The 15,777-nt window shown below is 46.1% G+C and overlaps 1 protein-coding gene across 1 annotated transcript in view; it reads right to left on the bottom strand.

Annotated features, from left to right (window-relative positions):
- Akap6 (A-kinase anchoring protein 6) overlaps window positions 1–15,777 on the bottom strand; it is a 451,429-nt gene that overhangs the window by 255,193 nt on the left and 180,459 nt on the right. The window contains exon 6 of the mRNA XM_008850328.3: window positions 11,876–11,998. Within this exon, the coding sequence (XP_008848550.1) occupies window positions 11,876–11,998 (123 nt within the window). The remainder of the gene's footprint in view (window positions 1–11,875; window positions 11,999–15,777) is intronic.

Below are 15,777 nucleotides of genomic sequence, written 5' to 3'. Positions count from 1 at the left end.
ATCTATCATCTATCATCTATCTATCTATCTATCTATCATCTATCTATCTTATCTTGTGAGAATTAGAATGGGAACTATCAGAGGACTTCTGGCAATGAGTATGAATTTAAAAATTCTTAGGGTTTTGATTTGATTCTGTGTGTGTTACATGTTGCCTCTGTGTGGTGTATGTGTGATGCATGTGAATATGCAGTGCATGGGTCCATGCACATTCATGTGGAGGTCAGAATAGAACACCAGGTGTCTTCCTCTGTGGGCTCTGCACCTTGACCCAGAAGCTTACCCTTATGCTAGGCTGCCTGGCAATTGAGGGCTTGGGATTACCCCCATGCTGGGGTCACAGGCATGCACACATACATGCCTGGGTTTTCACGTGGGTTCTGAGGATCTGAACTCGTACTTGTAGAGCAAGTGCTCTTACCCACTGAGCCATCTCCCTAGCCCCTCTTACGGATTTTTAAATTCATTTTCTAAATGTACCAGGTAGTCATGTGACAAGTACCCCTTATTGTTAAGACCAACAGAGCCTTCTGACCTTTCCTTAAGGTCAAAATATCAGGTCTCAGTTGCTTTGGGGTAACTGTCTACCAGAGACCCGCCCATAGGGACATCCAAAACAGGACTCTGCCTTCTTTTCTCCTCAAGTGGAGGTCCCTGGATGAGTCACTTAACTCTCTGGGCTTCTGTTTCCCTATCTATTATCCAAGCATTTGGACTCAATATTTTCCAGTCCTGAATACTTTGATTTTATCTTTTTTCATTCAGGCAGTTTAGGAAGGGAAACAAGAAACTTTTTATTATTTTAAAGTAGAGAATTTTCAAAGAGGGAAGAATCCCAAAGGCCATCTAACCATTCATCTACCCCGGGGCCATTCTGTCCCTCCACTGTCCCTTCTATTTTTAATCATCTCTAGGGAGATCTCTTCTAGCTTTTCATCCTGAGTCCACACGTCTCTTCCCAGGAATTTAAGAGCTCTGTGAAGAACAGCGTGAGCCTCCCTGTTCCTCAGATACTTTTGCCAAGTCATCTCTCCAGCGTATTGGTTGGAAATCAGAAACACTGTAAAAACATGCCAACAAAATCCACATGTTCAATCAATCATTGAGCCCAGCCAATTTATGCCTCCATCCACTCTCCATACTAACACCACCTTAGACCAGCGCCCCCATCCTCTCCTTTGATTGGTTGACTACAACAGTCTCTGACCACAGCCTCCCTCAACAAGACATGTTTCTTATTGTTTGTGTGCCAGTGACAACGCAAACTCAGTCTCAAGCTTAAGAACGTGACTATGAGCAAAATGATGTGGTCCCACCCTCAAACAGCCTAGCAAGCGTGGTAGAGTAAGTAAGGAATTTCAGTGAGTTGTGCTAAGGACACCAGCGGCATGGTGTGACAGAGTGCTAGCGACAAACAGGGACTCTGGACACTTATGTTCAGAGTCTAGCTCCTCAGTCACTCTGTGTGATTTGGGGCAACCTCTGTCTATTTGTAAAAGGAGGAAATGTTAAGTGCTTCTTTCCTGTGTGGTTGTGGTAAGGATGAAATCCCTTGATACATGTAGAACAGTGCCTGGCACAGCATAATAGCACAATTATCCTTAGTCCATAAAATGGTCTATCAAACAACTCAGATAAGGACCTTCTCTACTTAAGTTCTTGCATGACTAGCCAAGGCTGTGAGGAAGGTCCAGCCTGCTCTGATATTTATCCTGGCCAGGTCAGCTCTGCAGGACCTACCCTGCTGTGAGCTGCCCCTGACTGCTTCCAGCTCCTGTCCCACCCAGTCTACTAGTTCCTCCAAGATTCTGCTCTCCCTGCACCTCTGCCTGGCGATTCCTACCCTTGGCCCAGCCCAGTCAGCCTTTGAAATTGGATTCAGATGTTTCCCTCTCTGGGCCGCTTTCCTTGACCTTCCACTCCAGCAACTTCCCCTCCCTTCGCGTCCGTCCAGAGTACCTCTACAGACCTCAAACCTCCACTTACTTGGCTGTGTTAAAATTATTGATAGATATGTCAGTTTCTTTGACATGAGCTGTGATTTCACTCCATTTCGAGGGACGTACCTAACATACTGCACACACCTAACAAATGTTCAAGGGAATGAGTGCATTGAGATTCATACCAAACCCTCTGATGTAGCTCTCAAACAGCCTGTGGCATTTGGGGAGATGTGAACGCAATCACTCTTCCCTCCGAAGTGGTTGATAAATGTCCCCAAATTTTACCCAGTGAACACCATGTAAATGAGCTGTCATGTTCCTTCGCTTACAAAATTACTTGCCAATTACACTTAGATGATCCCAGTGTAATTGCCATGTAAACTGTACCCTGGCTGGGATAGTCCAAATCATCAATTTAACTTTACCCTCTCATCATATGGGACTTACCACATAATTAAATAAATGGTCAGCCACCACAACAATTGTACATTTTCCCAACAGAATGAATTGGCTTCATTTATCGTTGATTTATCAGTTATGACGATTTGTAATACACCTTTTGGCATAATCTCAGAAGCTTTAGAAAAAAAGAACTTTGTGCATTTAAGAAATGACTTCCAAGCTTTGGATCAAAACCATAAGTATTGAAAAAAATCTTTCTTTTCCTTTAACATTAACAAACAAAAAAGAAAGGATGTTCAAATATAAAGTCAAAAATTCTCATTCTTCCTAAGGACACTTTGTTCCTGAGACCTCGGTTAAAAAAACTGAATGCAAGCATTTGAAAGTGAATGTAGCTCCTCAAGCAATTTAATTTATTTCAAATAGTTGCTTTTTTCTGAATACAGATGCATCTCACCCAAGCTGACAATCTTTTCTGGTAGACTGGTTAATGTCATGTATATGATGTAGATAGATGAGACAGATCCTGGATACTGGCCGTGGCTCTGAGTGGTGGAATTTTCACTTCCTTTTCTGGATGTTACCTCCACACCTGACACAGGTAATCACACTGACTTCTCAGCATGGCCACATTAGGCCAAATGGATTCTCAAACAGAGGTTCTGTCTGAAGGGACCATTTGACTTCCAGAACATACTATTTGGAGGCCCTGATTGAAAAGGAGGTCAATGCTAGTCCAAATATCTCTTCACCCCCTGAGGTGGAATAATTGATGGGCAGCTGCCCCTACAGATGTGGAGTCACCAGGGTGATGGATGTATATAAGTATATTATTCATACATACATCTGCTGATATACAGGTCCCAGCGCAAACACCAGGACTTAAGAATATTATGTGGATTTAGGACAATCCCTGAAGGACTCCAGTTCCATTAAAAATTTGTTTTGGCAGCCTGGGGCAGATCTATTCCAACTCCCACATGCTTCATGCATTTGAAAGGGGGAACCAAACCACGTTAAAAATAAATTTAATAAATTCTGTAATGTCAAGTCATTAACATTCTCCCCACTCGTGTGGCGTTCAGACTTCGAAGCGGTAACGCCGAGCTGCGGAACGTTTTAACCCTTGTGAGAACTGAATTATCGTTCTTACTTTCCTCGTGCTTTTTGTTTTGTTTTGCCAAAGGAGGTGAACGACATCCCTCCGAAAAGAAGAGACTCTTCGGAAGTTTCCCCCCTCCAGGTGTCTTTCTAGCACAGATTCATCAAGCAATGCCCAGAAAGGCCAGTCATCAGAGTCCACTTGGATTGTTGATGGTAAAGGAAACACTTAACGACGTTAGACTTGGCGGCCTGTAACGGCAGAAGTGTTGTTTTTTACAAGTGCTCGTTCATTCATTGAGCTGATATTTTCGGTGTCTCGATGGTGATGAGTCTCAGTGTCAGAGCAGACAAGGAGGTACAAACTGTCTCTCAAGAACTGACAGCCACAAGAGAACAGGTGAGGGTGGGCAGGTGTGGAGAGCCTGAGGACACCTGAGCCTTTCCTGCCGCACGTTCTTAGGTGTTCAAGGGAGCTGTGTACAGCTCCCCGAAATGGAACGACTTCCTCAGATGAAACATGTTTACTGATGTCACAGCAATTGTTGGGTTTTTTTTTTTTTTTTTTTTTTTTTTTTCCTGGCTAATACAAAGATCTGAAACTTTTATTATTTATACCAGGAAAATTGTTTCAAGATTCCAAAATTCCAATTAGCATGTTGCATAAATAGGACTCATACCTGGAGTACAGGGCATGGCCTAGGTATGAACCCCCGTTCTTGTGCTTGCTAAACGCTAAACGTCCTCTGGCCTGTGATGGACCCCAGAGCACAGGCCTGTCTGCAGACTTTTCTTTCCTGCTCAGCATAACGTTGCTCTAGCTACGGCATACTTAATAAATGCATTTCTGTGACATTCTAGTTCGAAAAAGACATTACTGTCTCAGAAAAAAACGAAGTTATAAATTAGAAAATTGGGCATTAACAATATTCAGAACAATGAGAATTGTTAAGTAATATGGCCTAAGGGTCCTTAAACTAAGTAGGAAGGAAGTGTACTTCTCAAGTCCTTTACTCTTCCCTTTTAACTGAAGAGATAATGCCCTGTGTCTCCTGACCTGACCGCACAGAATGAATCACGTGAGCTCAGGAATGTGGCACGACTGTTACCTGGCCCAGGTGAGTCTCCCACCTTTCCCCCTCCCTCTCCCCCAGCACACAACCTCTCCATGTTGCATGCTATAAATTCCCAGGGACCTCCATCCCCACCTGCCAAAGCCAGTGAGTCTCCCACCTTTCCCCCTCCCTCTCCCCCAGCACACAACCTCTCCACGTTGCATGCTATAAATTCCCAGGGACCTCCATCCCCACCTGCCAAAGCCGAGGAGTCAAATCTGTGAGGATTTCAGATTCCCCCAAGAGGAGGAACATGTTGTTTCCTGCTAAACCCTCAGCTACTCGCCTTAAACGGATGGGAGTCGAGGGGGATTAGTGAAGGGAATGTCAGTGCTCCTGTGAGGCCACCAGCCCTGCTCCTGCAGGCTGAGGGAGGGGCATCTTGGGCCAAGCACAGGGCTGTGGCTTTAGAAGTCTGACTGCTCCCCATTAGCTGAGCAGGATCGCCCCCATGGCAGCTGCTGGCCTTGCGAAGCTGGACTTGTTCAGGGTACCCCTACCATCCCCTCAGAGAAAGGGAGGCAGGAGAGGTGGGCAGCCGGAAGTGGGGATCACACACCAAAAGCAACCTCTGTGCTCTCTTAACTTCAAGCAGTGGAAAACGGAGCAGAGGTGGGCGCAACAGGGCAAAGACAAAGAGCCCGAAGTGTTTGGGAAATGTTCTGCTGTGGAGAAAAACTGAGCTACTACGCTGGGTTTCCTTGTGATAGGAATGAAATAAGTCTTACCAAAACTAAAATATGACATAAAGATATAGGGAGGACAAATGTGTGCGAGTGTCTTTGCTGAGAGTTCCTCGATCTGTGCTTATGAGAACCTGGGGTCCTGGGGACGATCTGTGCTTATGAGAACCTGGGGTCCTGGGGACGATCTGTGCTTGTGAGGACCTGAGGTCCTGGGGACGATCTGTGCTTGTGAGGACCTGAGGTTCTGGGGACGATCTGTGCTTGTGAGGACCTGGGGTCCTGTGGACGATCTGTGCTTGTGAGGACCTGGGGCGTGCTTATGAGAACCTGGGGTCCTGGGGACGATCTGTGCTTGTGAGGACCTGGGGTCCTGGGGACGGTTCCTCTACCACCTGGTGGCGTCCCACTGAAATTACAGGCACTAATACTAAAATGAACAAAAAAGTTCAGAAAGGTGCTGTAAACAGGAACTCAAATCACACACACACACACACACACACACACACACCCTGCTCAGTTTTTATTACTCAGAGTGTGACAGACTTTCAATCACACAGAAGCCCCCCGAGAGGTTACTGCAAAGGAAACTGAATGGGCCAGGGAGGAGATTCTCACCTGACGTTCACCTGAATATCCATGGAGCATTATCTGAGAAAGCGCTTAAGTAACGATGCAGCTTAAATGCCCATCGTGATGAAAATGAATGAAACACACCGGGGCACACGCCACACCGTAAAATGTGTCCCGACACTCACACTCTCACGGAAGGCTACCTGAATAGTGAGCATCACGTGAAGTTCAAAACATACTAACTTTGCATAAAATGGGTCAACACAGAACAAACTCTCTATACTGGTTACTCAGGAGAGGGAAGGTTTGGACTTTCATTTTACACTTGTTCGTGTGGTGTGACTGTCCCAGTGAGTCAGTTTCATGTTTCTCTTTAACTGGAGCCCCATCATTTTAACATGTGTGTTAAAAACACAGTTTGCTTTACCTTTATCACTGACCCACTGTACCCTGCACACTTGTGAACTGATAATGTGAACATTACCGGACTCGACACACACCCTAGAACTGCCCTGGAGCCCCAGGCCCACTCCACACCCAGCTCAGCAACTTCTACACCTTCACCACATCCACACCTCGCCTAAACTTCTGTTGGGTGTGGGATGGTGGGCCGCAGCCTTGGGGCAGACCAGGGCAGATGAAACAGGTGGTGGCTGAGATTTCTGACTGAATGTGAACCAGCCTCAAGCTTGTCTCTTAAATTTGCCCCCTTGAATCTGTTCCTATTCTCTGTCCCTCCCTTCCCTACCCAACCCCTAGCTCCTTTTGCTTAAGCAATCTGTAGTCTACTCATTCAGACTACCTGATCTGAAGCTTGTTCCTTCTACATCTAAGTCAGAAAGCTCCCTGGGACAAGCTGGGCTTTCCACCAGGGCAGATGAAACAGGTGGTGGCTGAGATTTCTGACTGAATGTGAACCAGCCTCAAGCTTGTCTCTTAAATTTGCCCCCTTGAATCTGTTCCTGTTCTCTGTCCCTCCCTTCCCTACCCAACCCCTAGCTCCTTTTGCTTAAGCAATCTGTGGGATGGCTTTGTTCTTTTGGGACAGAGCCCCTTGAATAGTTTCTTTTGAAACTATTTTTATTCACATCACAGACAAGGGATTAATTCTGTTAATATTTTAAAAGCTCTTGTAAATCCAGAAGCAGAAGAACAACGCAAAGCAGGCCAAGAGGACGAGCAGCTCCCAAACGAGAAACACAAGGGGCTCCTGAAAGCACCGAGAGATAACCAGCTCCACCCAACACAAGAAATACAAGCTGGGGAGACATCATCTGTAACTGCTAAGGGGCAAAGTTAAGCAGAGCAGCGGCGTGCTTCTGCAGCAACCATGGACATGCCCCAGCACAGCTGAGCACAAATGCCGTCTCCATCCAAGACACTTTGGCTATTCATGACCATTTTGAACGTGAGCAGCCTTTTAACCAGAAACTTCAATGTAAGGAACAAGATGACAAGATTTCTAAGCATAAGCATGGAGGCATCATTTGTGGTAGAAAAGCACACAGTCTAAATGTTTAGCATAAGGATTGGTTGACTAAACTATGCCTATTCACAAAGGGAGTACTGCACAGCCATGCAAAAGGATGAAATTGTGTTATAGTTACTGGTTTTGAATTGTTGTTGACATAAACAGGGAACAGAGCACACGTATGCCACTGTTTTTAAATACTTGGAGTAATTCCAAAATGACGAGGAGGGCTGCGCTGTGACTCTGGAAGAGGGAGACTCTCCCCACGTTACTGCCGTCCTTTCATTTACTTGATAAAGTTCCTGCCATACACATGGCCAGTCAAAAAATATATTTTCAAAATGCAGTAAGTGCTAGGCCCTGTGTTCAGCGCTAGCTCATCTTCCTGGACTGTGCCCGGCTCTCTGCTATTGATTTGATGCTACTCTGTACCGCCACACACTCTGATGAGGAGAACCCTGTTTGCTTTCCTGGCATTGATGTATCTGATGTGGTCCCCATTTGGTGAATGAGGCATGTTATAAAAGGACCTGAGAGACCAGAAACACCATTTCAGGAGCAATGAAACTGAACCTAGATAGGGCAGCCCGCTCTGCTATTTTACTCTAATTCTGAAGACACTATAAATTCCCTTAAGGAGAAAACCATCTAAATAGTTTGCCAAGATCTATGTGTGTTGGGCATTTCCTAAGCACATGTCACTGAGCTACACTCCCTGGCTCGTGATGGGTATTTACAAAGCTTCCATTTATTATGCCTCTACTCAAATACGCATACTTTAAAAGACTGCAGAGGAAGCAGCTTAAACGTTCATTCACTCCTCAATGGATAAAAAGAGTGTGGTATATCCACACAATGGAATACTATTCAGCAACAAAAAAGAGTGAACACCCAACAGGTACGACCACATGACATATCTCACAAGAAACACACTGAATGAAGGAAATCAGGCCCATGCCCCAACAGAGTACATGCTACTTGGTCCTATTTGAACAAAATACAAACTAATTTGGTAGTGACAAAGAAAATCAGTGACTGCTTAGCGATGAAGAAGAGGCTGGGAAGGGGCTGAGGGAGGAATTATAAATACCAACTTTGGGGGATAATGAATGTGTTCACTATCATGATTTTGACTGACTATATCTGTCAGGTCATCAAAATTTGTACTTTTATACTCAAAATACACAATTTGTTGCAGGTTGTGCTGGACAGCTTCAGTTGTCAACTTGACACATCTCAGTTGAAGGAGCCTCAGTTGGGGAACTGCCTCTATTGGACTGGCCTTTGGCCATGTCTGAGGGGCATCTTCTTGATTGTTGAGTGATGTGGGAGGGGCCAGCCTACTGTGCGTGGTGCCACCCCTGGGTAGGTGGGCCTGTGTTGCATAAGAAAGCAGGCTGAGCAGGGGCCAGGGGAGCGGGTCAGTAAGCAGCGTTCCTCCATGGCCTGTGCTCCAGCTCCTGCCTCCAGGTTCCTGCCCTGAGTTCCTAGCCTGACTTCCCTCTGTGATGAGACGTAAGATAAAATAAACCCTTTCCTCCACAAATTGGTTTGGTCTGTGTTTTTATCACAGCAATAGAGAAGCGAGCTAGGACACAGACCAATTACCTCAATAAAGCTGTTCTTGAAGATGTAGAAAAAAGAGTCTGGCATGTACATACCATACTGTTTAAAAATGTCCAAAACTCACAAAATGATACCCCAGTATGGCGTTTTCCTGAAAATGTCACTTTTCAGAAAGATGAGAATTGTGGTTTTTGGAGGAACAGCCAGGTTGCAGGCAGATTATTAATTACCGTGGGAAACCGTGATGTATCATTGCAATTTCATACCGTTTCTACCAGCTAACGTAAAGTTCCCTCACATTTCTCAGAAAGGTATTGTAAAGCTTTAACTGATTTGTGTTGGTAAAAACCCTTGGCTACCATCATGGAAAAATAATTCAGTATCAAAATATAAATGCACAACAGCTGTTCTTATAGCTGTTTTTCTTTACAATAAATTCTAGAAATGCCAACTATCCCTACACATTATCCCAGAGAAAACTGTCACTCTGTGGGTTTGTGCCTCTGCTCGTGAAGGTTAAATCATAGCATCTGGAAAGGCATTTTAACAAATGTGTGTGACTATCTCAACTCCTGAAGAGCTTGCAAACACCTCTCACTCAGTCATCACAGTTTGTCTAAGATGAACTAAGATGAAGATCTCTAGGCTTACTCGTATATTTTTTATGAGAAGATGCACTTTTTGTCTCCCTTTAGAATAATCAGAATATGACTTCAGCATATGTGAGGTAATAAGAAATGGACAGTAACAAGGCAGAAGAACGATGTTGACACAGACAGAGAAACTAAGACTTGTTGGAAGGAGACTTGAACCACAGGCTTGCTTAGAGCAAACGACACAGTATGTAGTCTAACTCTCAGCACTGTCTGTACCATTCCGTAGCAATCCACACGCAGTAGGCCTTCAGCACACATTACTATTTATAATATCAGAAGTAAAATTTGAGACAATGATTTAACACAGTGAACCAGTCAAGAGATAGGCAGGGTACGTCACCTCTATTCCAACCAATAATCAGGCGTAGTCATGGGAAATGTGACCTAAGAAAATGTTAAGTCTTTGACAGGAGCGAGCTATTCTCTATGAGAGGTAGCTCAGGAAGGACCCTCTGCTCTGAAGAGCCACAGTAAAGATGAATGATGCCCACGTTTGGAGTGAGAATGTCATCACAAGCCGGTGTGAATGCCCAAGCTTCATGTGGCCACCCATAAAGTGTCCCGTCATTGTTATGACTTCATAGAGTAAGAGGTGCTATGCACAGTTGGCAATTTAAATTAAATGGTTAAGATTAAAAATTCATGTCCTCAGTTGCACTAGCGACATTTCAAGTATGTACTGAGTACATAAAGATAGCGGCACTCACAATGGGACCAAACCATACAAAAATATCCCCTCATCAAGAAAAACTCTAGTTTTGGGCTAGAATGAGGTGAGGCTGGGACCAGGAGGTCGAGTAAGGATTTCTGAAATAGCAGCGCTAAGGATAGGAGTGTGTACTGGAAACAAAGGGGCCAATCGCTCAAACAGGAAGGGCCCTCGGCCCCTGGTCTCCTAGCCTGGCTTTATGAATAACCTAGAGTTAAAGCACCCTCTGTGCCCTCATGCCCTCTGGGACCTCCAAAACTACATGTGTGTTTTCCATAAAATATTAAATCAAGAAAATTAAGACAGCACACTTAATGTGAAATAAAGTTCATATACTCCTGTTTAAACACAGATTAGAATTTCTGTCAGAACAATGCCAGTGAAAAGTTGACATTCTAATTAATACAATTTACATTATAAAGCACTGAATATCTTTATCTTGCTATTATGAAATGCCCTCTTTAAAAAAAAAAAAAAAAAAAAAAAAAAAAAAAACTGCACTCTACAGAGACTAGAACACTAAGGGACTGCCCTTAAATCCGTGTACAAGGGGGCACTGGGGTCATTGGCATTTCCACACACCATCTACCCAGGTCAGCCTTGGACGTCCTGATGGCTACCTGCATGCGGCAACTGGCTTTTGAAGCTGTTTTGCTTGCAATGGCGTGACACGTGCTGCAAGACACAAACACCTCCCACTTGGCATCACAGAGAGTGGGTCTGGAGCCCTGAGAACCCGCAGGCAGGTGTCTCCCATACTCTGCGTTCTCAATCCAAATTCTGAGCGTGCAGGAGGGCAGACATCAAGCCCACAGTTGAGTCCCCAGGATTTGTGCCTATTGCCTTTGTCAAGTTTATGCTCTCAGCAAAAGGAATAAAGATGAGCTCCTTAAAGCCTGACTTTTCACTCCCTAGGACAACATTCTTTCTCTTCAACGCTTCACACTCTGCTCTCTGGTTTCCACCTCTTCGTAACTGATATCAGCCATTTGGAGCACTCAGTAAAAACCTCCTGAGGTTCATCAAATGTCCCCCAGTCCATAATTCTTGCTTTTAACACACTCAGAAGTACAATCAACCAAGTGTTTTCCACTTCCCCTCCCTGGTTTTTTTCTATGCACAGGGGCTGGTATAATGACAGTCGTATTAATTATCAGCTGAAAAGTCCACATAGCAGCAGAAATGATGGAGATCACCATTTTAAATATTTTATTAAAATAGCCAAGTGTAGAACAGATAAAGTAGACCCTCCTGATAATGAGAGGCTCATTAATTTTACAAGAATTCTAGAAAGCCTTAGAGTGGTCATCAAATTTGTCTCTTTTTCTCATTTATTTTTCCAAGAAGAGGAAAATCTTCGATTGTCACTTTAGAGAGCCTGGGTATAATAAGATTTTCTAAGGTATTTTAAAACAGTCACCCTTCTAGAAAAAGCTTTGAAATATCAACTTGAAAAATGGAGGCCTTAGATGTCACATCCTGGCTTGAAATGCCTGTAAATTTACACCTTTTTGTGGTGTTTTTCTCATTGAAACTTGGTTTCATTGGCATATGATGATTTTTGATAACTAAAATTGATATTTTACCTAGACAAACAAGCATCACATTAAAATCCTTTAATCCTTGACAGAAATAGACACAGGATCTCCTGCCTACCAAGTGTGTCTCCAGGTACAGTTTCAGGCTGTCCGTCTCCGCCTTAGGGGGCGTCCAGTTCTCGGTGGTCACCATGGCTTCCTTCAGCCACTGAATGAATTCATCCAGCTTGTTTACAAAACCCTTGTGAGAGAAAAGACCGGGAGGGGAGAGAGAAGAGGAACATTAGCAGCTTATTTTCTAAGGCCAATCTTCAATTCCAAACTTCACCCCAAATTAAATCGATACCTTGGCACTCTCCACCAAGTGCAATGTTTGCTCCCATGAAATCTCTACTATCCCTGACCCTGAACTCCATCCAAATCGGAAATGAACTGTCCCCCTGGTTTGTACGCAGGAACACTTTCCTAAAGAATCTGATTAGACTGTGGATGTCACCGCGCGACATCTCTCATGTGTGACAAGCACCCTCTTGCCAAAAAAGGAATCAAGTGTTGTAGGAGCGGCCGTCAGCTTTGGGGGATAAAGGCATTCATGTCAAGATGGCCTTGTCTGTTCAGGCTGCACGGAGTTGAGTCACCGTCGCTGAACTACAAAATCTATTTTAAAATCACAGACGTGTTTAAAGACACTTGGATGAGCCCTGGCAATAGCCCACGTCTTGGGCTGAGCCTGAGTGCTCCGGGGAAAAAGTTCAAGAAGAACAAGGGGAACCACATGCACACGTCTGACTGAGTCTGACTGACTGGCTGACTGTCTGGACATAAAGAAATATTCTTGCCCAGGAAGCACAAATCACAATAATCTTGCAATTTTTCAAATAGTGGTTATAAAATTTTATTGACCATTTAAAAGAACACATCTGTAGAGACAGAAAATATTTTGGAAAAAAAAAAAGAAAAGAAAAGAAATGCGGCTGTAAAGGACCCCGCCTGGCCTCTTGCTTCCCGTGTCTAGGTAAACAGCACCACCTGGAGGTCACACGGAACAAGGGCATCCATATTTCTGGTGACCAGGGATGCGGTTTTCTGATTCTTAATCCACTCTTTGGAGTTTCCTTTCGATTGGGATCAACATTTTCAATGCCTAGCTAAGGACATCCTAACACAGAAGTGTGAATAACGTGAAAATTTCTTTGTCGTGCCTTTCAGAAGCTAGGTCTTGTTATTTAGACTATCCTGGATAATTCTTGAAGGTTCATAACCCTTTGCTTTGAGCAATTTGCATCTAAAAAGACTACTAGAAAAAAAATTAAAATGGTACATAGGAGGTTATAAAAGCAAACAGCACTCAGAGGAACATTCCTGTCCGCTAAGGGGACAGAGGTGAGGTACTGTATAGACTCAGACCAGACTGCGTCACTGTCGACCTGGGTGGAGTTCAACATGAGTCCCATGTGGCGATGTGTCCACGTTCCCCCTGCTTATAAATGCTACCAAACCTTTTCTACCCAGACTCTGAACATTTTACAAATTCACATCTAACTGATATGTATCACAGATGTCTTCAGCTGCGTTACATTTGTGAGCAGGTCAGAATCTGATAGAACTCAAGGCATTATGAAGTACTCTCAGAATGGAATTTTATGGGAAAGAAGAGACCCTTGGACTTACAGAAGTATTATCTATCATCACAGAAGTTTATCGAAAAGCAGACACTAGATGACTGCTAACCTGGATGGCGATCATAATTTATACTTTTATTAACTGCTATTTACTATTAAATTTGATTTGGTTATATTTATATGTAAATTGCTTTGGGGATAAAATTAAGGAAAGAAGTATATTATTTGTAAACAACTGGTTGAATCCCAAAGGCAAATAAAAAAGGTGTAATTTTAAATGTAAGCAGAACTGGATGATCCCTTGACTTCTCTTCCTCCAAAAACAACGAACGAAACCAGAGCTACCAGGAGACCCAGAGCTACCGGGAGACCCAGGGCTACCGGGAGACCCAGGGCTACCGGGAGACCCAGGGCTACCGGGAGGCCCAGGGCTACCGGGAGGCCCAGAGGTACCAGGAGGCCCAGGGCTACCGGGAGGCCCAGAGGTACCAGGAGGCCCAGAGCTACCAGGAGGCCCAGGGCTACCAGGAGGCCCAGAGCTACCAGGAGGCCCAGAGCTACCAGGAGGCCCAGGCCCCTCGGCATAAAGGTTACTTTTGACCAAAGAGTTTTAAACAAAATATGTCACATTTCCTAACAGCTGCAATTACAGTCAGCTGAGATGGGTGAGGTGCAGAGCAGCAAAACCCACGGTAGCCGGGGACGCCTTCCTGGATGACATCTCTGTGCAGATAAGGCAGACCACAAAGAATGGCTGATATCAGGGCAACAGGTCTTTCCAAGACTTCGCTTTGGATTTCTTCTTTCCCAGTTCTCATCCATTTTTGTTTGCTGCATATTTTCCTGAAATTTTGTTTTGTTTTTGAGATAGGGTCTCCCTGTAGCTAGCCTGGAACTCTCTATGTAGATCAGGCTGGTCTCAGTACCACAAAGATCCTCCTGCCTCTGCCTCCTGCGTGCTGGGATTAAAGGTGTGTGTCACCACACCTGGCTCTCCTGACTCTTGCCGAAACTAAGTTTTCATCCATCGTCAAAGAAACATGACAAGTCCCAACCTTCCCATTTGTAACCAAAAACCAAGTGCCACTTCCTCTTAGGAAGACAGTGGCTCTCCACCTCCCTGATGGCTTCCGCCTGTGGCGCGAAGAAAGGGAGACGGAGGGAGCAGGGGAAGTGGGTCCATCCTGATCTTTGTCCCTTTACCGTCCGCTTTGCTCCATTCCCAGGCCCTCCATCAACTTCCCCCCACAAGTGCTTGATGGACAGCAAAGTGCTGTGTGTTATCCCCATAACAGAACGTGCTCTTTGTCAGAAAGAACGAGAAGGTGGCACACTACACAGAGGAAGACACGAGGGCAGAAGCGTTCGCATTTAGACACGAGTGGCCGGGGCTCTCTTTCAGAAACTGCTGGAGGTTTTGTGGTGAGAATGAAGGTGAACAGGGGAATGAGGGGGGACAGGAGGGAGAAGTGGCCACTGGACCGGGGGGACAGGAGGGAGAAGTGGCCACTGGACCGGGGGGACAGGAGGGAGAAGTGGCCACTGGACCGGGGGGACAGGAGGGAGAAGTGGCCACTGGACCGGGGGGACAGGAGGGAGAAGTGGCCACTGGACCGGGGGGACAGGAGGGAGAAGTGGCCACTGGACCGGGGGGACAGGAGGGAGAAGTGGCCACTGGACCGGGGGGACAGGAGGGAGAAGTGGCCACTGGACCGGGGGGACAGGAGGGAGAAGTGGCCACTGGACCGGGGGGACAGGAGGGAGAAGTGGCCACTGGACCGGGGGGACAGGAGGGAGAAGTGGCCACTGGACCAGGGGGGAACAGGAGGGAGAAGTGGCCACTGGACCGGGGGGACAGGAGGGAGAAGTGGCCACTGGACCGGGGGGACAGGAGGGAGAAGTGGCCACTGGACCGGGGGGACAGGAGGGAGAAGTGGCCACTGGACCGGGGGGACAGGAGGGAGAAGTGGCCACTGGACCGGGGGGACAGGAGGGAGAAGTGGCCACTGGACCGGGGGGACAGGAGGGAGAAGTGGCCACTGGACCGGGGGGACAGGAGGGAGAAGTGGCCACTGGACCGGGGGGACAGGAGGGAGAAGTGGCCACTGGACCGGGGGGACAGGAGGGAGAAGTGGCCACTGGACCGGGGGGACAGGAGGGAGAAGTGGCCACTGGACCGGGGGGACAGGAGGGAGAAGTGGCCACTGGACCGGGGGGACAGGAGGGAGAAGTGGCCACTGGACCAGGGGGGAACAGGAGGGAGAAGTGGCCACTGGACCGGGGGGACAGGAGGGAGAAGTGGCCACTGGACCGGGGGGACAGGAGGGAGAAGTGGCCACTGGACCGGGGGGACAGGAGGGAGAAGTGGCCACTGGACCGGGGGGACAGGAGGGAGAAG

Source organism: Nannospalax galili, unplaced genomic scaffold, assembly GCF_000622305.1.
Source record: "Nannospalax galili isolate Female #2095 unplaced genomic scaffold, S.galili_v1.0 scaffold725, whole genome shotgun sequence".
NCBI lineage: Eukaryota > Metazoa > Chordata > Mammalia > Rodentia > Spalacidae > Nannospalax > Nannospalax galili.
The sequence above is the reverse complement of the archived record's forward strand: the minus strand, read 5'-3'. Positions and strand labels throughout refer to the sequence as shown.